The sequence below is a fragment of the Eleutherodactylus coqui genome, chromosome 1 (genome assembly GCF_035609145.1).
Source record: "Eleutherodactylus coqui strain aEleCoq1 chromosome 1, aEleCoq1.hap1, whole genome shotgun sequence".
Taxonomy (NCBI): domain Eukaryota; kingdom Metazoa; phylum Chordata; class Amphibia; order Anura; family Eleutherodactylidae; genus Eleutherodactylus; species Eleutherodactylus coqui.
The window spans coordinates 19424647-19447427 of record NC_089837.1 but is presented as its reverse complement, the minus strand read 5'-3'; the positions used below and the strand labels follow the sequence as shown (position 1 = coordinate 19447427).

At 55.5% G+C, this 22781-nt stretch overlaps 1 protein-coding gene across 1 annotated transcript in view; it reads left to right on the top strand.

Annotated features, from left to right (window-relative positions):
- Positions 1-14196, top strand: part of RAB10 (RAB10, member RAS oncogene family) — a 97854-nt gene extending 83658 nt beyond the window's left edge. Inside the window, exons 2-6 of the mRNA XM_066594416.1 lie at positions 2894-2955; positions 8286-8424; positions 10740-10829; positions 11633-11734; positions 13642-14196. Of these exons, the coding sequence (XP_066450513.1) occupies positions 8344-8424; positions 10740-10829; positions 11633-11734; positions 13642-13725 (357 nt within the window). The 5' untranslated portion in view covers positions 2894-2955; positions 8286-8343 and the 3' untranslated portion in view covers positions 13726-14196. The remainder of the gene's footprint in view (positions 1-2893; positions 2956-8285; positions 8425-10739; positions 10830-11632; positions 11735-13641) is intronic.
- The last annotated feature ends 8585 nt before the right edge of the window (positions 14197-22781 follow it).

The window sequence follows — 22781 nt, the reverse complement described above, 5'->3', positions numbered from 1 at the left end:
GCGATATGGACAACGGCCGTCTTCCTGCCCCACCCCCGCTGACCGGTGGCCCTGATATCAGCTGATGGCTATCAGTCAACTAGTGATCGGTCCTGAGCAGTCGGCTCCCAGAAATCCCTTTAAGCCCCCCCACCCCCTCCCCGCAGTGTTGGTCTTGTTGGGCTGCATTTCCAGGTAGCGTTGGCCTGGACTGTACGTGATTGGCTGACGGCGTTACCGACGGGGCGCATATCCGTACGGTCAGCGGCACCTACTGATAGAAGATGCGATCAGCGGCCCCTACTGGTAGAAGATGCGGCCGACTAGAAGCGTTTGTTGATTAGCGCGCTCGTTTGTCATCGGGTCTCTGGATGTTTACGTGGGGCAGCGATTAGGAGCGGCGTTCTACATTGCGGCCCTCGATCCGGCGACGTCCTATGTAAGGGGGCCGTTTACACGCAGCGCGATGCTGCAGAATCTGCACAAGGGTCGCAGTCCGTACCGTCGCTGAGAGTTGTGGTTCGCCACCGCAGCGCTCCCCTCACCTCTTAGTTGTCAGCGCACCTTCACCCAGACACCTCTAGTGGGCGCTACGGATTTCACATAGTTATTTTCCACTGCAAAGAACTTGCAGCATTTATGAAGAGGACTGTAAGCCAGGACCTCTGTGGAGCAGTGCATTGTGGGAGCTGTGGTGGTGAGGATGTAGCAGAGCCGGTGACCCGAGTCCTCATCTGTCATCCCTCACTATAGAAGCACATGGCGTCTTCAGCTCTGCTACCTCTGAGTGTGTGTTGTGCTCGCTGCGGGGTGGGGGGATGGGTCTGTAATGGTGACCGACGGCCCGGCAGACATCAGTGACTCTGCATCTCTTCAGGCCTCGGTGACGTTCTGTTGGACCCCTTCCTAGATCCGAGGGCGGGGGGCCGGGCTGGAGGATTGGGGATGCGAGTCTTCAGCAGATTTCAGTCTCTTTTTATCCCTTTTGAGTTCTTGTGATTTTTCTCCAGTCACATCCAGAGCTGTTTTCAAAGTTTCCTCTAGCCAGCAGTTTAGCTCCGCCCTGCTTTGTCATGTGACCGCTGAGCTCGCATGCACTGCTCTCTGGTGGCAGTCCTGCAGCTTTAAGCCCCATTTACACGGGACGACTGTTGGGCAAGTGATGCCCGATACTCGGTGCTGCCGCACAGGAGTGGGTACCGTTGGCTCACAGCGAGCGGCTGCAGGAGATTTCACACCTCGCTCCCCCACCCCTCTCCATTGACTTAACATGGTACTCCATGGCTGCTGTGTACACTAAACGGTCAGCCCCGTTATCTACTGCACGGCTGCTGTGTACACTAAACAATTAGCCCCGTTATCTGCTCTGCGGCTGCTGTGTACACTGAACGATCGGCCCCGTTATCTGCTCTGCGGCTGCTGTGTACACTGAACGATCGGCCCCGTTATCTGCTCTGCGGCTGCTGTGTACACTGAACGATCGGCCCCGTTATCTGCTCTGCGGCTGCTGTGTACACTGAACCATCGGCCCCGTTATCTGCTCCGCGGCTGCTGTGTACACTGAACGATCAGCCCCGTTATCTGCTCCGCGGCTGCTGTGTACACTGAACGATCGGCCCCGTTATCTGCTCCGCGGCTGCTGTGTACACTGAACGATCGGCCCCGTTATCTGCTCCGCGGCTGCTGTGTACACTGAACGATCGGCCCCGTTATCTGCTCTGCGGCTGCTGTGTACACTGAACGATCGGCCCCGTTATCTGCTCTGCGGCTGCTGTGTACACTAAATGATCAGCCCCGTTATCTGCTCTGCGGCTGCTGTGTACACTAAATGATCAGCCCCGTTATCTGCTCTGCGGCTGCTGTGTACACTGAACGATCGGCCCCGTTATCTGCTCCGCGGCTGCTGTGTACACTAAATGATCAGCCCCGTTATCTGCTCTGCGGCTGCTGTGTACACTGAACGATCGGCCCCGTTATCTACTCCGCGGCTGCTGTGTACACTGAACGATCGGCCCCGTTATCTACTCCGCGGCTGCTGTGTACACTGAACGATCGGCCCCGTTATCTGCTCTGCGGCTGCTGTGTACACTGAACGATCGGCCCCGTTATCTGCTCTGCGGCTGCTGTGTACACTGAACGATCGGCCCCGTTATCTGCTCTGCGGCTGCTGTGTACACTGAACGATCGGCCCCGTTATCTGCTCTGCGGCTGCTGTGTACACTAAACGATCAGCCCCGTTATCTGCTCCGCGGCTGCTGTGTACACTGAACGATCGGTCCCGTTATCTGCTCCGCGGCTGCTGTGTACACTGAACGATCGGCCCCGTTATCTGCTCTGCGGCTGCTGTGTACACTAAATGATCGGCCCCGTTATCTGCTCTGCGGCTGCTGTGTACACTGAACGATCGGCCCCGTTATCTGCTCCGCGGCTGAATGATGGATGTTAAGCGTTTACACGTCAGTGATCTCTCATAGGCCATCGTTTGAGTGATAATCGTGTGTAAACGGGGCTGTGCTTGGAAAGTGGAGGATGGACCGCTGGAGTGCTGTGGAATGAGGGTCATAGGTCATTACCGGTCATGACCTTCCATCAGGATAGGTCATCAGTAGCTGATCTGGTGGGTCCGCTGCTGAAGACCCCCACCAATCGGCTGATAACCAGGCCAGCTGTCATGGTGGGCGGAGACTGAAGCCGACAGCGCTGTCCGTAGCGCAGCACCGATTGAATGACAGCTGGCCTTATCAGCAGATTGGGGGTCTTCAGCAGCGGACCCCACAGATTTAACTATTGAGGACTCCCCCCGAGGGTAGGTCAGCCTGGTAATGTCCCACATAATCCCTTTAAGAGCGGCAGCCCTGTGTGATGAGCGGCGGGATTCCTGCTCCCCTCCTGATTCTCGTCTTCATTTCTTTCAGGAATTGACTTCAAGATCAAAACTGTGGAATTACAAGGAAAGAAGATCAAACTACAGATCTGGTGAGTGGCGGGGGGGGGGGGGGGGGAGGGGTGCGGGCGCTGGTGAGTGGCGGGGGGGGGGGGAGGGGTGCGGGCGCTGGTGAGTGGCGGGGGGGGGGGAGGGGTGCGGGCGCTGGTGAGTGGCGGGGGGGGGGAGGGGTGCGGGCGCTGGTGAGTGGCGGGGGGGGAGGGGTGCGGGCGCTGGTGAGTGGCGGGGGGGGGAGGGGTGCGGGCGCTGGTGAGTGGCGGGGGGGGAGGGGTGCGGGCGCTGGTGAGTGGCGGGGGGGAGGGGTGCGGGCGCTGGTGAGTGGCGGGGGGGGAGGGGTGCGGGCGCTGGTGAGTGGCGGGGGGGGAGGGGTGCGGGCGCTGGTGAGTGGCGGGGGGGAGGGGTGCGGGCGCTGGTGAGTGGCGGGGGAGGGGTGCGTGCGGGCGCTGGTGAGTGGCGGGGGGTGCGTGCGGGCGCTGGTGAGTGGCGGGGGGGCGTGCGGGCGCTGGTGAGTGGCGTGGGGGGGCGCTGGTGAGTGGCGGGGGGGGAGGGGTGCGGGCGCTGGTGAGTGGCGGGGGGGCGCTGGTTGGTGGGGGGGCGTGCGGGCGCTGGTGAGTGGCGTGGGGGGGGCGCTGGTGAGTGGCGGGGGGGCGTGCGGGCGCTGGTGAGTGGCGTGGGGGGGCGCTGGTGAGTGGCGTGGGGGGGGCGCTGGTGAGTGGCGGGGGGGCGTGCGGGCGCTGGTGAGTGGCGTGGGGGGGCGCTGGTGAGTGGCGGGGGGGCGTGCGGGCGCTGGTGAGTGGCGTGGGGGGGCGCTGGTGAGTGGCGGGGGGGTGTGCGGGCGCTGGTGAGTGGCGGGGGGCGCGTGTGGGCGCTGGTGAGTGGCGTGGGGGGGCGCTGGTGAGTGGCGGGGGGGCGTGCGGGCGCTGGTGAGTGGCGTGGCGGGGGGGTGTGCGGGCGCTGGTGAGTGGCGTGGGGGCGCTAGTGAGTGGCGCGGGGGGGGTGTGCGGGCGCTGGTGAGTGGCGGGGGGGGGGGCGCTGGTAGTCAGCATCCTTACCTTGTAATGTTCATGTATACATAAAGGGGTTTTCTGGGCTGTTTCTGTTGACACGCTGTCCTCAGGATGGGTCATCAGTAGTTGATCAGCTGAGGTCCACCACTCGGGGCCCCGACCGATCGGCTGTCCAGGCACCAAAGCAGTGTACAGGGTGGAAGCAGATGGCTCTGCCCCCTATTGTGGTGAGTGTGCCATCCCGTTCACCTGGGCCGGAGGGGGCACATTACCTGTAGTTGATCTTTGCTGTCATTCCTTTCTGCCTGTTTTTGGGTGGCCAAGAAGGCCGTCGCCATTATCTATCTAATGCACGCCGTGTGATTGGCTGACACTCCTTATGTCATTAATGCTGGCCAATCTAGAGTAAGTCTAGTGCGTTGGGGCCTGGCACTATCTGTGTGTTTGGGCAGCCTAGACATCATCTTGGGCAGCAGGGAACTACAGCTAATAGAACAGTCCGCTTTGGTCGCTCTGGCACCAAACGGGATCCTGTGACTGTTGCCGCCCGCGGCCGGAGCGCCAGGAGCTGCCGTGTCTCTCTGGGTCTGTGCCGCCCGCGGCCGGAGCGCCAGGAGCTGCCGTGTCTCTCTGGGTCTGTGCCGCCCGCGGCCGGAGCGCCAGGAGCTGCCGTGTCTCTCTGGGTCTGTGCCGCCCGCGGCCGGAGCGCCAGGAGCTGCCGTGTCTCTCTGGGTCTGTGCCGCCCGCGGCCGGAGCGCCAGGAGCTGCCGTGTCTCTCTGGGTCTGTGCCGCCCGCGGCCGGAGCGCCAGGAGCTGCCGTGTCTCTCTGGGTCTGTGCCGCCCGCGGCCGGAGCGCCAGGAGCTGCCGTGTCTCTCTGGGTCTGTGCCGCCCGCGGCCGGAGCGCCAGGAGCTGCCGTGTCTCTCTGGGTCTGTGCCGCCCGCGGCCGGAGCGCCAGGAGCTGCCGTGTCTCTCTGCGTCTGTGCCGCCCGCGGCCGGAGCGCCAGGAGCTGCCGTGTCTCTCTGGGTCTGTGCCGCCCGCGGCAGGAGCGCCAGGAGCTGCCGTGTCTCTCGGAGTCTGTGCCGCCCGCGGCTGGAGCGCCAGGAGCTGCCGTGTCTCTCTGGGTCTGTGCCGCCCCGCGGCCGGAGCGCCAAGAGCTGCCGTGTCTCTGGGTCTGTGCCGCCCGCGGCCGGAGCGCCAGGAGCTGCCGTGTCTCTCTAGGTCTGTGCCGCCCGCGGCCGGAGCGCCAGGAGCTGCCGTGTCTCTCTGGGTCTGTGCCGCCCGCGGCCGGAGCGCCAGGAGCTGCCGTGTCTCTCTGGGCCTGTGCCGCCCGCGGCCGGAGCGCCAGGAGCTGCCGTGTCTCTCTGGGCCTGTGCCGCCCGCGGCCGGAGCGCCAGGAGCTGCCGTGACTCTCTGGGTCTGTGCCGCCCGCGGCCGCAGCGCCAGGAGCTGCCGTGTCTCTCTGGGCCTGTGCCGCCCGCGGCCGGAGCGCCAGGAGCTGCCGTGTCTCTCTGGGCCTGTGCCGCCCGCGGCCGGAGCGCCAGGAGCTGCCGTGACTCTCTGGGTCTGTGCCGCCCGCGGCCGCAGCGCCAGGAGCTGCCGTGTCTCTCTGGGCCTGTGCCGCCCGCGGCCGGAGCGCCAGGAGCTGCCGTGTCTCTCTGGGTCTGTGCCGCCCTTATTTACCGTTTGACCGTCCAAATGTGCAATTTATTAAATCAGATCCTGATATTGAAGCCCTGGCGCGCCCGCGCTGGTGTGCGGGGGGTTACGGCTCTTGGGATGGGCGGTCTTCGTATAAGGACGCTGCTGCAGGCTGCGGTCCCACGGGGCACAATCTGCAGCCAATGTGCCTCTTATAATGCAAATCAACCTTTCGTTTTAAGAGGTCCTATTTCTGCCGGTGGCATCTTCAATATCCGAATACAGAATGCTGACGGAAGTATTGGCCCCCCTGCAGTCTGTGAGCATTGGGGGGATGCCACCAACCAATCAGTGGGGGACATCGCAGCTTCTGGACCTTCTAGAGCCCACTGTTGGCCATGTTATTGGGGGATGGAGACCATCCAGTGTGTGCGATGAATCACAGGACACCATCTTCCCATCGGATGGCGCTCTTGGGTGTGATGGTTGCCTGGAGAGCGGTTTCTACGTGACTCCATCGTCCCAACAGTGAGGTTAGGAGGAAGTCTTGTTGATGTGGTGGGGGTTCCTCCTGGGAAGAACTAGGCCCATTGGTTATAGTGAAGGCCACCCTCACCACCAACGGGCACAGACATCCCGGACAATGTGGCATCACCTCCCCTGTGGTAATACTCTGGTACAGCTCCGTGTCTCCACCAACATGGCCGACCACCATGTCATACGGCACGCAGTGTGGGGGAGCAGAACGTCTGCAGACATGACTAGCCGACCCAAAGTCGGGACCTCAATCCCCTCGAGCGGGGGGAAAAATAGGCATACCATCCAGTTCCATCATGTGCCCCCCAATACTGGTCAGTATGGTGTGAACCTACCCAGCGAGGGTCTACAAACCACCGGCAGCGCTTCTCCCATTGGTTTATGAGCCCACATGCAGCAGGCTTGTACTTGTACAAGAAGCAGCAGATTGCAGCGTCGGTCAAGTGGGAGGAGTTTTGTCCGAAGTTGACCCACATGCCGCTAGTTTTTCCACGTCCTTAATCGACCGTTAATGGTCACGGTTGACGACTATATGCTCCGGCTGCCTCCGGTCTGCTGGTGGTCGTCTGCACTAACAGATTTCAGCCCCGCATGTCCCCGATCGCAGGGTTACCCCCACCTGCAGCCTCGCCGCTGTGTACGGGGGCTCCTCAGAGGGTCCTGTTACCCCTGTGCCTGAACTCGCTGGACCCCACATGTTTGCTTTCAGGGTCCGTCAGGTTTCAGCCTTGTTGGGGACCCTCCTTGCTGAGCGTGTGGCGGAGGCCGTTCTCCATGGTCTTTGCTGTGCTGGTAGGATAACTGCAGCCCCTTCCCCAGAGATGCCACATACAGCGCCCATTCATCCGCCACTTCCTGGCCGCCCATTGATGCTTCCCTGCAGCTGCGCTGCTCTGAATGGCTGCACCTGCCGGCGGCACAGATTGCAGGTCGCTGCAGTGTAAATATTCAGGGCGTAGCTGGCGGCGCTCGTGTTTAACTAGTAACCAGGACTCTGCTGTGACAACCTGATGCTGCCCCCACCACTGCCTGCTGACAGTGAATGAAGACCTTGTGTTCATGTCCTGACCCCGTCCTCCTCGCAGACTGTTAGTGGAGCACAAATGTATCTCCTATGCTGACTTTAAGATGATACATTGTAACAAGTCTGCAGCGCTAGAGGATACGGTAAGAGCTTGCCGGCCGTCTGCTGGCTCCGTCCTCCCGGCTACGGCCTGTACAGAGGGCTTCTCATGTAGACCATGATGGGTGGAGATGGGAATACCCCACTAAGGCGGCCCGGTCCCACTATATCACCTGCCGCTTCTGCGCTCGTGTCCCTCCGGTTTGGGCCTTGTTTTTGGTTGGCTGCCACAACCTTGGGACTACATGCTTCGGGCAGCCTACAATGTTAGTGCACTATAGGTGGTCACATGATCTGTGCCGGCCAATCAGAAGTCCACAGTAAAGATTGGGAAACAAGGACGTTGTGGCCGTGCAGCCCGGAACCTGCGGATCAGGAGAATAGCGCAGGGTCCCCTTTAACCCTTTAGGGACACGGCCTATTTTGGTCTTGAGGACGTGACTTTTGGGTGGGATACCTTTTTTCCCGACCTGTACGAGGAGTTTCTCTTGGTGTCGGTTATTGGAGAACTTCTATTACTTTCTTTGTATTTGTTCCTCTCCCCGGGACGGTATTTAATGCCAGTTGCTCCCCCTTCTGGACATGCTTAGTGGTTGGACGGTCGTTGGCACCTCCCTGAAACTCCCATTACGATGTCTTATATCGGCTTCTTCTCATCCCAAATGTTCCTAATCTTGGGATTTTAGGTGTAAATGTAACCATTTTTAAAGCTTCCTAAAAATCTCAATTTTACTAACCTTTTGCTCCATTCACATCCAAAGCTGCCTCAAAATTCTGGTATTCTTGGAAATGGGCAGCGCCGCAGCTTTGAGCACCTGTCTTCTGAGCTCCCATCATGCATTGCACTTCGGTAGCAGGAGAGCTGCGAACGCTGCTTGGGATGCGAACAGAGACGGAAACTTCTCGTAAAAGAAGTTCCTTTACCATCGTGTGAGACGTCTCGCTGCTTATGTACTCCGGCCATTAAGGGGTTAAGGGGAGATTCCAGTGTGATGACCGCGGAGGCGGCCATGTTGTATGTTTACATTGTAGTAACGTTGTGTGTTTTGCGCAGGGACACGGCCGGCCAGGAGCGATTCCACACGATCACCACCTCGTACTACCGGGGAGCGATGGGGATCATGTTAGTCTATGACATCACCAACGCCAAAAGCTTCGAGAACATCAGCAAGTGGCTCAGAAACATAGATGAGGTAAGGGGGGACGCGGGCCGGACCGCCTCCAGACTGAATACAGCTGAGGGTTTGTTACAGACGTGGCCAGTCCTCTGATCCGGCGCCTGTTGGGCCTCACGGATGCCGGATCAGAGGAATGTCATGGCATATACTTGTGAATAACAGTCCTGTGCGCTCATTGACACCTGGTTGTGGCAGCATGGGTATGTAGAGTGGCAAGTCACCCGGGCACTAGGATCTACCCACATGCATGGCTGTGGCCCCATCTCATCCCGCTGCAGTCGGTTGTTAGATGGCGCACGGCTGTGGTCCCGTCTCGTCCCGCTGCGGTTAAGGAGAACATGATGCATGGCTGCGGCCCCATCCTGTGGTCAGGGGTAGGTGACATATGGCTGCGGCCCCAACCTGTGGTCAGGGGTAGGTGACATATGGCTGCGGCCCCAACCTGTGGTCAGGGGTAGGTGACATACGGCTGTGGCCCCATCCTGTGGTCAGGGGTAGGTGACATACGGCTGTGGCCCTGTCCCGCCTGCTGCGGTTGAGGAGTAGATGACGCACAGCTGTGGCCCCATGCAGTTAGGGGTTCGATGAAGTCCTGCTGCGGTTGGGGGGATAGTTGGCGCATGGCTGCAGCCCTTTCTCGTCCTTCTGCGGTTGGGGGCCTATAGGGCACACAGCTGCAGCCCCGTCTCCTGCTGCAGTTGGGGTGTAGATGACTCATTGCTGTGGCCCCGTCCTATGGTCAGGGGTAGGTGCACCCCATCCCGTCCTGCTGCGGTCTGGGGTTATGGCGCATGGCTGCGGCCCCCTCTCGTCCTGCTGTGGTCTGGGGTTATGGCGCATGGCTGCGGCCCCCTCTCGTCCTGCTGCGGTCTGGGGTTATGGCGCACTGCTACTTTTTCCGTCCCGTCCTGCTGTAGTTGGGGGGGTATATGGCAAATGGCTGTAGCCCCAACTCCTGCTGCGGTTGGTGTGTAGATGACTCGTTGCTGCGGTCCCATCCTACGGTCGGGGTAGGTGGCTCCGGCGCCCCCCTCCGCAGGCTGCGGCCCCCGTCCCGGCTTGCTGCGCAGCATCAGATGAGGATCCAGAACTCGGCACTAAACGCCACATTGAGATATTTCTTGTTGCGTTGGATTGTGTAATCGGCGCTGATGAGGAATGCTCGGAGCGATGACTAATCCTGGGAGTGACCGCCCGCCGGCAGCCTCCTATCATCTGGGATGACAGCCCGCTCTGCTGCGCCCTGCTGGCGGAAGGGGGTGTCTGCAGGTCAGGGCGGTAGGCTGTGATTCATCCTGTACAAGATATGAGCGCCTGAGTCACTGCGGCTCCTCCATGTCTCAAGGTGAAGGTGTGCGTCTCTTAAAGGGCCACAACCCTCTTATTCCTCCTGCATTCATGTGTGTATGGCCAAAGGAGACCCCATAAATTAGGGCTTCCTTTACATCGCTGCTCCTGCAGTCTAATAGTCTGACGTCGCTCTTCACGGTGACGGAGGAGCCGGCCGCCCTGCCGTAACGTCAGCACTTCCATATCTGGTTCACTGCTGAGTCCCAAAATAGCCCCGTGTGACCGCCTCCCCCTCCAGCGGGGGTGACACAGCACTGCTATATATACACTGGCCTGGGAGACCCTCGGACTACAAGCTTCCCCCTATTATCCCACAGGACCTCGTCGTCCTGGGACTCTCATATACTCAGTTGTCAAGATCTCTGCTTGCTTCCTTTGTGTCATCCAGAGCCTGGAAACCCATCTTCACTTAAAGGGGTCGTGCCAAGTCATAAAGCTATCGCCTCGCCACAGCACAGGGCATAACTTGGTAGTTGGGGACCCCCACCAGTCTGACGCTGGGGCTCCATGCAAGCACTCTAAAGTCTCCACTGCTCCCATTCAAATCCATGGAGCTCCGGCACACATGCAAGGGTCTTCGGGGGTCCCAGCGGTCATACCCTCCCCAATCCCATGGCTAAGGCTAGTTTATAACGTCACATACCCCTAAGGGGTTGGATCACAATTGCACATTTTTCCTATCCACAGGATGGGGGGTAACTTGCTGATCTGTGGGGGTCTCATGTCCCGTCGTGCTCCTCACTGCAGGGGTCACTATGAATGCAGGCCCGCAGGGACATACCTGAGCGGGTGCCACCTGGGTGTGTTTGCACTGATACATTGTAACAACACGAGAGATGTGAGGCTGGTCTAGACTGGATACATTGTAACAAGCCCTCAGCTGTGAGAAGCGTTGGGTCTGTCGGGGATGGAAATAAGAATGGCGCTCTGAATAGCTTACGCCGGATTGGTCAGTGACATTAACCCCTTCACTCTTCCAGCATGCCAACGAAGACGTGGAGCGGATGCTGCTAGGAAACAAGTGCGACATGGAGGACAAGAGAGTGGTGCCCAAAGCAAAAGGAGAGCAGGTGAGAATGTGACCCCTCAGGGGTCCGGACGCACCCTACGGGGGTCCTGTGTGCAGCGCCTGCCATCTCTGCCGAGGGCAGGCATTGTATGGCGCCTGTGAGGTGCGCTGCTGCACGGGGCTCCGCCGAACGCCCGCATACTCCTGCTCCGGCATCTCCTCTAAATCTATAGCGCCGCCGCAGCATTAACCCCTTCCCTCCGCAGCGCCTTACAGGTTTCTTTTTTACCTCCCACCTTTCAAAATATCCTAACTTCCTTCCTGCAGTGACGCTGCTGCAGCGCAGCTTTTGTCTTTTCAGTGGTCCCAATCCCACAGCGATGGGCCCGGATATTAATACTGCGCCGGCGCCCCTCCAGCGCTCGGCCTCGTGTCAGCCGGCATTTATGACTCTGCACTTGGCTAGAGCCAAGAATGTTAATGGTGACCTAACGCCGCGCTGGTGGCCACTACTGGGGGAATGTAGTATTGCACATGGCTGTCCTGGGAACTGGAATGGGCAGAGACGGGCGCAGCAGCGGATGCTTCCACCATCGCCTCACCTCATCACTGCAGCAGCCGCAGGGTCTATATGTACTCCAGTCACATCCAGAGCTGCATTTATACTGTCCTGTGGGAGCAGGCTGTACTGGATGGGATTTCCCGGCCCGCCGTCTCCTGCAGCCTCATGGGGTTGGAGGGACGTAATATATGGCAGCTTGGACAGCGCCACAGGTGGTGAGTCTGAAGGTGGCTCTAGTAATGCCCCGAGCGCCTCGCGGGGACCTCGCCGTCCATCCTAACGTCTGCCTTCTTTTCCCCCAGATCGCTCGAGAACACGGAATTAGGTTTTTTGAGACTAGCGCAAAAGCAAACGTAAACATTGAGAAGGCATTCCTCACGTTAGCAGAAGACATACTTCGAAAGGTAAAGCATGGTGGACGAGGGCATTATGTAAGCCTGTAGGCGGCGCCCTTGTTGGTTACATTCAGGTTACTCTATGAACGTTCACTTCTTGGCTGACTTTAAAGAATTCTCAGTTCTGTGAATGCAGCTGCAGTGTAGAGCAGGGAGGGTTTCCTCCTGGTTGCCATGGTTACTGGCAGGCTTGTGTATAACGGGTCGGTTCCATCCTTTTTACACACAAATATAAAAAAAACTACAGTGGAAATGTATTCAGGATCCGTTCATAACACAGAACAGCCCTCCTCCATTCTTTACACTGCAGGCTGCCTTCATGGAACTGAAGGATTGTGTGCAGGAGGAATAAGATTCCTCTTTCCTTGCCCCTTTAATGCATTAATCTTCTATGCTCCTGCCAGCCGCTGCAGCCTGCCCGTCCCCCGCTGGCTCCCTGGGGGCACCACATCACCCCGTTGCTGCCGTAAACCTCAAGCCGCACAAACACGGAGGGCAGACGGGCTGCAGCGGTTGCAGGAAGTCGACGAAGGACGGGAGTGACACAGGCTGCAGCTGCAGGCTCTACAGTTAGTCCTTAAAGGGGCAGTGCAGACTTAATAACTACCATGCATACAGAACTGGGGGTCCTGGATGACTGAGGGGTCTGCTGTACCTCTGAGGTAATTGCTCCATCCAGGGTTTGACTCCACCAGCAGAATAGTGAGTGCAGCTCTGGAGTATTATACAGGATGTAACTCATGAGCAGTACAGGATAAGTAATGTATGTACACAGTGACTCCACCAGCAGAATAGTGAGTGCAGCTCTGGGGTATAATACAGGATGTAACTCAGGGTCAGTACAGGATAAGTAATGTATGTACACAGTGACTCCACCAGCAGAATAGTGAGTGCAGCTCTGGAGTGTGATACAGGATGTAGCTCAGGATCAGTACAGGATAAGTAATGTATGTACACAGTGACTCCACCAGCAGAATAGTGAGTGCAGCTCTGGAGTATAATACAGGATGTAACTCAGGATCCGTACAGGATAAGTAATGTATGTACACAGTGACTCCACCAGCAGAATAGTGAGTGCAGCTCTGGGGTATAATACAGGATGTAACTCAGGATCAGTACAGGATAAGTAATGTATGTACACAGTGACTCCACCAGCAGAATAGTGAGTGCAGCTCTGGAGCATAATACAGGATGTAACTCAGGATCAGTACAGGATAAGTAATGTATGTACACAGTGACTCCACCAGCAGAATAGTGAGTGCAGCTCTGGAGTATAATGTAGGATGTAACTCAGGAGCAGTACAGGATAAGTAATATATGTATACAGTGACTCCACCAGCAGAATAGTGAGTGCAGCTCTAGAGTATAATATAGGATGTAACTCAGGATCAGTACAGGATAAGTAATGTATGTACACAGTGACTCCACCAGCAGAATAGTGAGTGCAGCTCTGGAGTATAATACAGGCTGTAACTCAGGAGCAGTACAGGATAAGTAATGTATGTACACAGTGACTCCTCCAGCAGAACAGTGAGTGCAGCTCTGGAGTATAATACAGGATGTAACTCAGGATCAGTACAGGATAAGTAATGTATGTACACAGTGACTCCACCAGCAGAATAGTGAGTGCAGCTCTGGAGTATAATACAGGATAAGTAATGTATGTACACAGTGACTCCACCAGCAGAATAGTGAGTGCAGCTCTGGAGTATAATACAGGATGTAACTCAGGATCAGTACAGGATAAGTAATGTATGTATATAGTGACTCCACCAGCAGAATAGTGAGTGCAGCTCTGCAGTATAATACCCGATCAGTACAGGTTAATGCCCCATATGCCTGCACCAATTTGCCGCTGTTGCCTATTTTGACTGCTGTGCCCCCTGTAATGCCCGTTTCCCTCCCTTGTCTTGCAGACTCCAGTCAAAGAACCCAACAGTGAGAATGTAGATATCAGCAGCGGTGGAGGCGTCACAGGCTGGAAGAGCAAATGTTGTTGAGTCTTTTATTTGCGACATTCACCATCACTGTCCCCCCCCCCCCCCCCCTCCTGCCCTCCGCAGCATAAACCACTCTACCCTATGGCGCCCTCCATCTAACCCTCCCTGATGAATGTCCCAGCTCCCTCTATCATATTAACATTCATCTATAAGAGTGCTTGCCGGTATCTCACATTTCTCCAAACGGACGACGGTAGACGATGACACCTCCACCCCCAGGAACGGGTTCAGCAAAATCATGTTTGTGACATATATATCATTTTAAAGCTCCCACCCCCCTTCCCCCACGCCACCCCCATCACTACATTTTGGTTGTATCCTATGCCCCTCCCCCCTCTTTTCCCCTCCCCTTTCGTTCTGTTATCACTAAAGAAAAAAAAGTAAAAAAAAGTGAGATGGTGTCACGTGCGGCGAGTTCTGCTCTTCTGTTCTGGATAAAACGATGTGTACCACAATAAAAGTTAGACTGAACCTCTACTTCTGTATCCATGGGGGAGGGGCGGGGGCACATATCTTTGGTTATCTTTTGGGTTTGTTTTATGTGACCTGTACACAAATGGCTGCTGTAACCTCAGTCTGCAAATAGATCTGTCTGTATATCGGCCGTGGGTGGTTTGGTTATTTAAGGAAGCTCACTACATACAGAAATATACAGCCACCACTAGGGGGAGCTCACTACATACAGATATATACAGCCACCACTAGGGGGAGCTCACTACATACAGATATATACAGCCACCACTAGGGGAGCTCACTACATACAGAAATATACAGCCACCACTAGGGGGAGCTCACTACATACAGAAATATACAGCCACCACTAGGGGGAGCTCACTACATACAGAAATATACAGCCACCACTAGGGGGAGCTCACTACATACAGAAATATACAGCCACCACTAGGGGGAGCTCACTAGATACAGATATATACAGCCACCACTAGGAGGAGCTCACTACATACAGAAATATACAGCAACCACTAGGGGGAGCTCACTACATACAGATATATACAGCCACCACTAGGGAGAGCTCAGTACATAGAGAAATATACAGCCACCACTAGGGGGAGCTCTCTACGTACAGATATATATACAGCCACCACTAGGGGGAGCTCACTACATACAGAAATATACAGCCACCACTAGGGGGAGCTCACTACATACAGAAATATACAGCCACCACTAGGGGGAGCTCACTACATACAGAAATATACAGCCACCACTAGGGGGAGCTCACTACATACAGAAATATACAGCCACCACTAGGGGGAGCTCACTAGATACAGAAATATACAGCCACCACTAGGGGGAGCTCACTAGATACAGATATATACAGCCACCACTAGGAGGAGCTCACTACATACAGAAATATACAGCAACCACTAGGGGGAGCTCACTACATACAGATATATACAGCCACCACTAGGGAGAGCTCAGTACATAGAGAAATATACAGCCACCACTAGGGGGAGCTCTCTACGTACAGATATATATACAGCCACCACTAGGGGAGCTCACTACATACAGAAATATACAGCCACCACTAGGGGGAGCTCACTACATACAGAAATATACAGCCACCACTAGGGGGAGCTCACTACATACAGAAATATACAGCCACCACTAGGGGGAGCTCACTAGATACAGAAATATACAGCCACCACTAGGAGGAGCTCACTACATACAGAAATATACAGCAACCACTAGGGGGAGCTCACTAGATACAGATATATACAGCCACCACTAGGAGGAGCTCACTACATACAGAAATATACAGCAACCACTAGGGGGAGCTCACTACATACAGATATATACAGCCACCACTAGGGAGAGCTCAGTACATAGAGAAATATACAGCCACCACTAGGGGGAGCTCACTACATACAGATATATACAGCCACCACTAGGAGGAGCTCACTACATACAGAAATATACAGCAACCACTAGGGGGAGCTCACTACATACAGATATATACAGCCACCACTAGGGAGAGCTCAGTACATAGAGAAATATACAGCCACCACTAGGGGGAGCTCTCTACGTACAGATATATATACAGCCACCACTAGGGGAGCTCACTACATACAGAAATATACAGCCACCACTAGGGGGAGCTCACTACATACAGAAATATACAGCCACCACTAGGGGGAGCTCACTAGATACAGAAATATACAGCCACCACTAGGAGGAGCTCACTACATACAGAAATATACAGCAACCACTAGGGGGAGCTCACTAGATACAGATATATACAGCCACCACTAGGAGGAGCTCACTACATACAGAAATATACAGCAACCACTAGGGGGAGCTCACTACATACAGATATATACAGCCACCACTAGGGAGAGCTCAGTACATAGAGAAATATACAGCCACCATTAGGAGGAGCTCACTACATACAGATATATACAGCCAGCACTAGGGGGGAGCTCACTACATGCAGATAATTACCGCTACCACTAGGGGGAGCTCACTACATGCAGATATATACAGCCACCACTAGGAGGAGTTCATTAGGTACGGATATGTAGAGCTACCACTAGGAGGAGCTCACTATGTACAGATATATACAGGTACCACTAGGGGGAGCTCACTACGTACAGATGTATACAGCCACCACTAGGGGGTGCTCACTACATACAGATATATACAGCCACCACTAGGGGGAGCTCATTACATACAGATATATACAGCCACCACTAGGGGGAGCTCACTACATACAGATATGTACAGCCATCAGTCGGAGGAGCTCTCTACGTACAGATACATACAGCCACCACTAGGGGGCGCTCACTGTATACCGATGTATGCAGCCACCACTAGGGGAGCTCACTGTATACCGATGTATGCAGCCACCACTAGGGGAGCTCACTGTATACCGATATATACAGCCACCACTAGGGGGAGCTCACTACATACAGAAATATACAGCCACCACTAGGGGGAGCTCACTAAATGCAGAAATATACAGCCACCACTAGGGGGAGCTCACTAAATGCAGAAATATACAGCCACCACTAGGGGGAGCTCTCTACGTACAGATGTATACAGCCACCACTAGGGGGAGCTCTCTACGTACAGATGTATACAGCCACCACTAGGGGGAGCTCTCTACGTACAGATGTATACAGCCACCACTAGGGGGAGCTCTCTACGTACAGATGGATACAGCCACCAATGGGGGAGCTCTCTACGTACAGATGGATACAGCCACCAATGGGGGGAGCTCTCTACGTACAGATGGATACAGCCACCAATGGGGGAGCTCTCTACGTACAGATGTATACAGCCACCACTAGGGGGAGCTTTCTGTGTACAGATGTGTACAGCCACCACTAGGGGGAGCTCTCTGCGTACAGATGTATACAGCCACCACTAGGGGGAGCTCTCTGCGTACAGATGTATACAGCCGCCACTAGATAATTCCTATTGATGTGAAGCTTCAGCTGGGATGATTACTCTCTTGGTCTTGTGTTTCCCTTCAGGGTTAATTTTCTTCACCCCTTTTTGGGAATGGTTTCCACGGCTGTTAGTCACGGTTTCCTCTGGGGTGCCTGAACATGTTCTGTTTTGATGATATGCGCCGCCGTGTGTGCGGTCCGGGCCGCAGGAGCCGTCATATCATCCAGGCGGCCGCAGTCTAAGTGCAGGTAGTACGTAAAGGGTTTGGGTATATATTAGGACACGGGGTTCGGGGGTCTTGACTAACCACAAGGACTGAAGCCAATGCTCTTTGCAGTAGTCCTAACAGATGTGGGCTGTCTATATATTACACAAGGCGGGCTCCCATGTTGTACCACACCTCTGCTGTATCTGCACTGGTCTGCTGCTTGCTGTGGTGGCTGCGCTCTAGATGAGGTCCTCCATCATTGATCCGGGTTCAGTCCCGCGGACTGTTGGCTTATGTTCTATCGAGGGACAAACAAAGTGGAGTTTTGGGGAAAGTGTCTTTTATGGGTCTGCTGACCTCCGCTTGGCTCCTCATAGTCCTCTATGGAGAGTTTGCTACGTCCCCGCAGTGAGGTAGAGCTTGGCGGGAGGGCAGCGCCGCTCTCGGGCTCTGTGGGGGTCTCGGTGCCCATTACCTATGCTGCTGTTCTGGGGATGCCCCTTTTAGGTTGAAGCCTCAGGCTTTCTGGTGCAGGTCAGAACGTGTTGCCCTCCCACAGCGTCGCCCTGCTGCCAGGCGCATCGTGTGCCACCGGATCCCACCGCCGAGAGCAGACAAGTCTGGGCGCCATCGTCCTGGAAGTTACTCTGCAGTGAGGATGAAGTGTCCAGTGGTCAAAGATGCAGCAAATGGCGCAGAGACCCGTCTGCCCGTGCGTGGCTCACTGGTGAGCGTGATGTCCGTCCGAGAGGCTCAGTATCGGGCTTGTAGTCCTGTGAGTTTCCTTGCAAGTGCGACACGTTTTATATTTACACAGAAGATCCGTCCTGCCGCTTGTGCGCAAGAAAGACTACAGGAAATGCTTCGTGTCCGTTTAATCGCGTATTTCATGGACTGAATTAAATCTGTCCGTGTAAAGGAGCGCCGCGGCTTCACTTACACCAGCGGGCCCAGCAGCTCCCCGGGGGGCTCATCCACACTTACCGCGTCTACACGCCGCGGCTGCACTCACACCAGCGGGCCCAGCAGCTCCCCGGGGGGCTCATCCACACTTACTGCGTCTACACGCCGCGGCTGCACTCACACCAGCGGGCCCAGCAGCTCTCCGGGGGGCTCATCCACACTTGCCGCGGCTGCACTCACACCAGCGGGCCCAGCAGCTCCCCGGGGGGCTCATCCACACTTACCGCGTCTGCACGCCGCGGCTGCACTCACACCAGCGGGCCCAGCAGCTCCCCGGGGGGCTCATCCACACTTACTGCGTCTACACGCCGCGGCTGCACTCACACCAGCGGGCCCAGCAGCTCCCCGGGGGGCTCATCCACACTTACCGCGTCTACACGCCGCTGCCGGATGGGAGTTTTCTGCAGTCTCAGTAAGACTTGCTGCAGTCCCTCCATCGTGTAGCGTTGCGGCTGGAGAACAATCGCCGTGTCAGGAGATCCGCGGACAGTAACCACTCTATGGCCCTCTGAGGAAAATCTCCCGTGTCGACCTGCAGCCTTATGACCAGGACTGATTCACTGACCGCAAGCAGAGATCTTGAATTTAAGACTAGACCAGTCCTTTGTCATTAGAACCATTTTTAACCCCTCATTACCCCCAACACTCTTGTATCACCCTGGATGTGCTGCAGCGCCGCCTGCTGGTGCCGTATGTATTAACAATTGATTTACTTCTAGGTATCTTCATCTTAGTGATTGAGCCGTCACCATGGAAACAGAACGTTCAATGGAAGGAAACACATTAGACACCGACACTTGGGAGACTTCACTCCTCGTATGTCGTCAATATGCGGGGGTCATCAATCCAGCTGGGGGCGAATTATCAGGGGTGCAGGCAGCAGCTCTTATGGGGCCCCACAACTAAGGGGTCCATCACCATGCCATTATCTGTACTCCAATACATAGGACTGCAGGTCATATGTACTATAAGATCTGTACTCAACGCATTGATAGATCTCTGGCTGTGGTCTTACATAGGACTGCAGCTGGTGGAGGACTTCTCTGACCTGCTCCTATGAGCAGAGATCCCAGTATGGCCGGAGCTTAGCACTGGCTTTATGATCAGTGTTGGCTAAAGCTGATGTCCTATCGCCCTCTGCTGGCAGTTAGATTAATTACTGTCTTCTCCAGTGCCTCTGCTGCTTCCCTCTCACTCGGTACCTTTTCCATGATGTGTGAGGCTTTTACCTCAGTCAGACTGTCACCTTAATAGCCCTTTTCAGCTACACCGTGCCAACAGAGCCATATATAAGACAATCACCCATTCCCAGAAATAGCCTATTATCGACCCCACAATAGTAGAGCCCCTTTGGCACTAAGTCACACCCTTTGCGCCCCCTCACAGTAATAGTGTGTTTAAGTGACACCCTCTCAGTAATGGTGGCTCTCAGTGACCCCCTGATAACAATGCTCTCTGTAATAGTGCCCCTCAGTGACCTCCTCACAGTAATAGTGCCCCTCAGTGACCCCCTTACAGTAATAGTGCCCTTTAGTGATCCTCTGATAGTAATAGTGTGATTTAGTGATCCCCCCTCTCAGTAATAGTACCCCTAAGTGACCCCCTCCCAGCAGTGCTTCGCTCAGTAATAGTGCCCCTCAGTGACCCCCTCACAGTAATAGTGCCCCTCAGTGACCCCCTCACAGTAATAGTGCCCCTCAGTGACCCCCTCACAGTAATAGTGCCCCTCAGTGACCCCCTCACAGTAATAGTGCCCCTCAGTGACCCCCTCACAGTAATAGTGCCCCTCAGTGACCCCCTCACAGTAATGGTGTCCCCCAGTGACCTCCTCACAGTAATGGTGTCCCCCAGTGACCTCCTCACAGTAATGGTGCCCCTCAGTGACGACCTCACAGTAATAGTGTCCTCAGTGACCTCCTCACAGTAATAGTGCCCCTCAGTGACCACCTCACAGTAATAGTGCCCTCAGTGACCCCCTCACAGTAATAGTGCCCCTGAGTGACCTCCTCACAGTAATAGTGCCCCTGAGTGACCTCCTCACAGTAATAGTGCCCCTCAGTGACCCCCTCACAGTAATAGTGACCCTCAGTGACCCCCTCACAGTAATAGTGCCCCTCAGTGACCCCCTTACAGTAATAGTGCCCTTTAGTGATCCTCTGATAGTAATAGTGTGATTTAGTGATCCCCCCCTCTCAGTAATAGTACCCCTAAGTGACCCCCTCACAGCAGTGCTCCGCTCAGTAATAGTGCCTTTTAGTGATCCTCTCCCAGGAATAGTGTGATTCAGTGATAGTAATTGTGCCCCTGACAGCCCCTCTCCTCACAGTAATAGTGTCCTGTAGTGACACAGGGGTGGTGTGTTTCAGTGACCCCTTATAATAGTGCCCCTCACACTAATAGTGCCCTTTAGTGACCATTGTACAGAAATAGTGTGTTTCTTGTCAGGAATATCGGGCATACAGTGGGTAGTAGCTGCCCCTAGGAGGCCACATAAAGCTTGAACAAACGTTGGCTCCTTGTGTCCGCTGTACCCCTTCCTGCCTGATGGGGAAGGACAGTTTCAGCTTTATGGAGGTCCAACATGGCATGTCTGCGAGAAGAGGTGTTTCATTTTGCCAAGATAAACAGGGGTTGTGGGTTTATGCCTTCCTACCCTTCCCCCAGGGCAGTGGGAAAGCAGCAGCCTCGTAGCTCACTTGTTCCCCACTCCTGAAGGTGATTGGCACTGCCATCCAGGCGCGCTGACCCTCCACTACCGTGCAGCCTGCTCCGCGCCCCGTTTTACGGAAGATGCACAACCTATAATACCTACCCAGGGGGGGACTCCTTGTATGCGTCCCAAGGTATCCTGCATCCCCAATATTCCTATAATACCCCCCCAGGGGGACTCCTCGTGTGCGGCCCACTGTATCCTGTATCCCCGATATTCCTATATTACCCCCCCAGGGGGACTCCTCGTGTGCGGCCCACTGTATCCTGTATTCCCGCTATTCCTATATTACCCACCCAAGGGGACTCTTCATGTGCGTCCTACTGTATCCTGTATCCCCGATATTCCTATATTACCCTCCCAGGGGGACTCCTTGTATGCGTCCCACTGTATCCTGTATCCCCGATATTCCTATATTACCCTCCGAGGGGGACTCCTTGTACGCTTCCCGCTGTATCCCGTATCCCCGATATTCCTATTATACCCACCCAGGGGGGACTCCTTGTGTGCGGCCCACTGTATCCTGTATCCCCGATATTCCTATTATACCCAGCCAGTGAGACTCTTCGTGTACGGCCCACTGTATCCCCGATATTCCTATTATACCCCCCCAGGGGGACTCCTCGTGTGCGGCCCACTGTATCCTGTATCCCCGCTATTCCTATATTACCCACGGAAGGGGACTCCTCGCGTGCGGCCCACTGTATCCTGTATCCCCGATATTCCTATAATACCCACCCAAGGGGACTCTTCATGTGCGTCCTACTGTATCCTGTATCCCCGATATTCCTATATTACCCACCCAGGGGGACTCCTTGTGTGCGGCCTACTGTATCCTGTATCCCCGATATTCCTATAATACCCCCCCCCCCAGTGGGACTCCTCGTGTGCGGCCCACTGTATCCTGTATCCCCGATATTCCTATTATACCCACCCAGGGGGTCTCCTCGTGTGCATCCCACTGTATCCTGTATCCCCGATATTCCTATTATACCCACCCAGGGGGTCTCCTCGTGTGCGGCCCACTGTATCCTGTATCTTCGATATTCCTATTATACCCCCCCAGGGGGACTCCTCGTGTGCATCCCACTGTATCCTGTATCCCCGCTATTCCTATATTACCCACGGAAGGGGACTCCTCGCGTGCGGCCCACTGTATCCTGTATCCCCGATATTCTTATAATACCCTCCCAGGGGGACTCCTCGTGTGCGGCTCACTGTATCCCGTATCCCCGATATTCCTATATTACCCACCCAGGGGGACTCCTTGTGTGCGGCCTACTGTATCCTGTATCCCCGATATTCCTATAATACCCCCCCAGTGGGACTCCTCGTGTGCGGCCCACTGTATCCTGTATCCCCGATATTCCTATTATACCCACCCAGGGGGTCTCCTCGTGTGCGGCCCACTGTATCCCGTATCCTCGATATTCCTATAATACCCACCCAGGGCGACTCCTCGTATACGGGCCACAGTATACTGTATCCCCGATATTCCTATAATACCCTCCCAGGAGGACTCCTCGTGTGCGGCCCACTGTATCCTGTATCCCCGATATTCCTATAATACCCACCCAGGGGGACTCCTCGTGTGCGGCCCACTGTATCCTGTATCCCTGATATTCCTATAATACCCTCCCAAGGGGACTCCTCGTGTGCGGCCCGCTGTATCCCGGATCCCAGATATTCCTCTAATACCCATTCAGGGGGACTCCCTGTGTGCGTCCCACTGTATCCTGTATCCCCGATATTCCTATAATACCCATC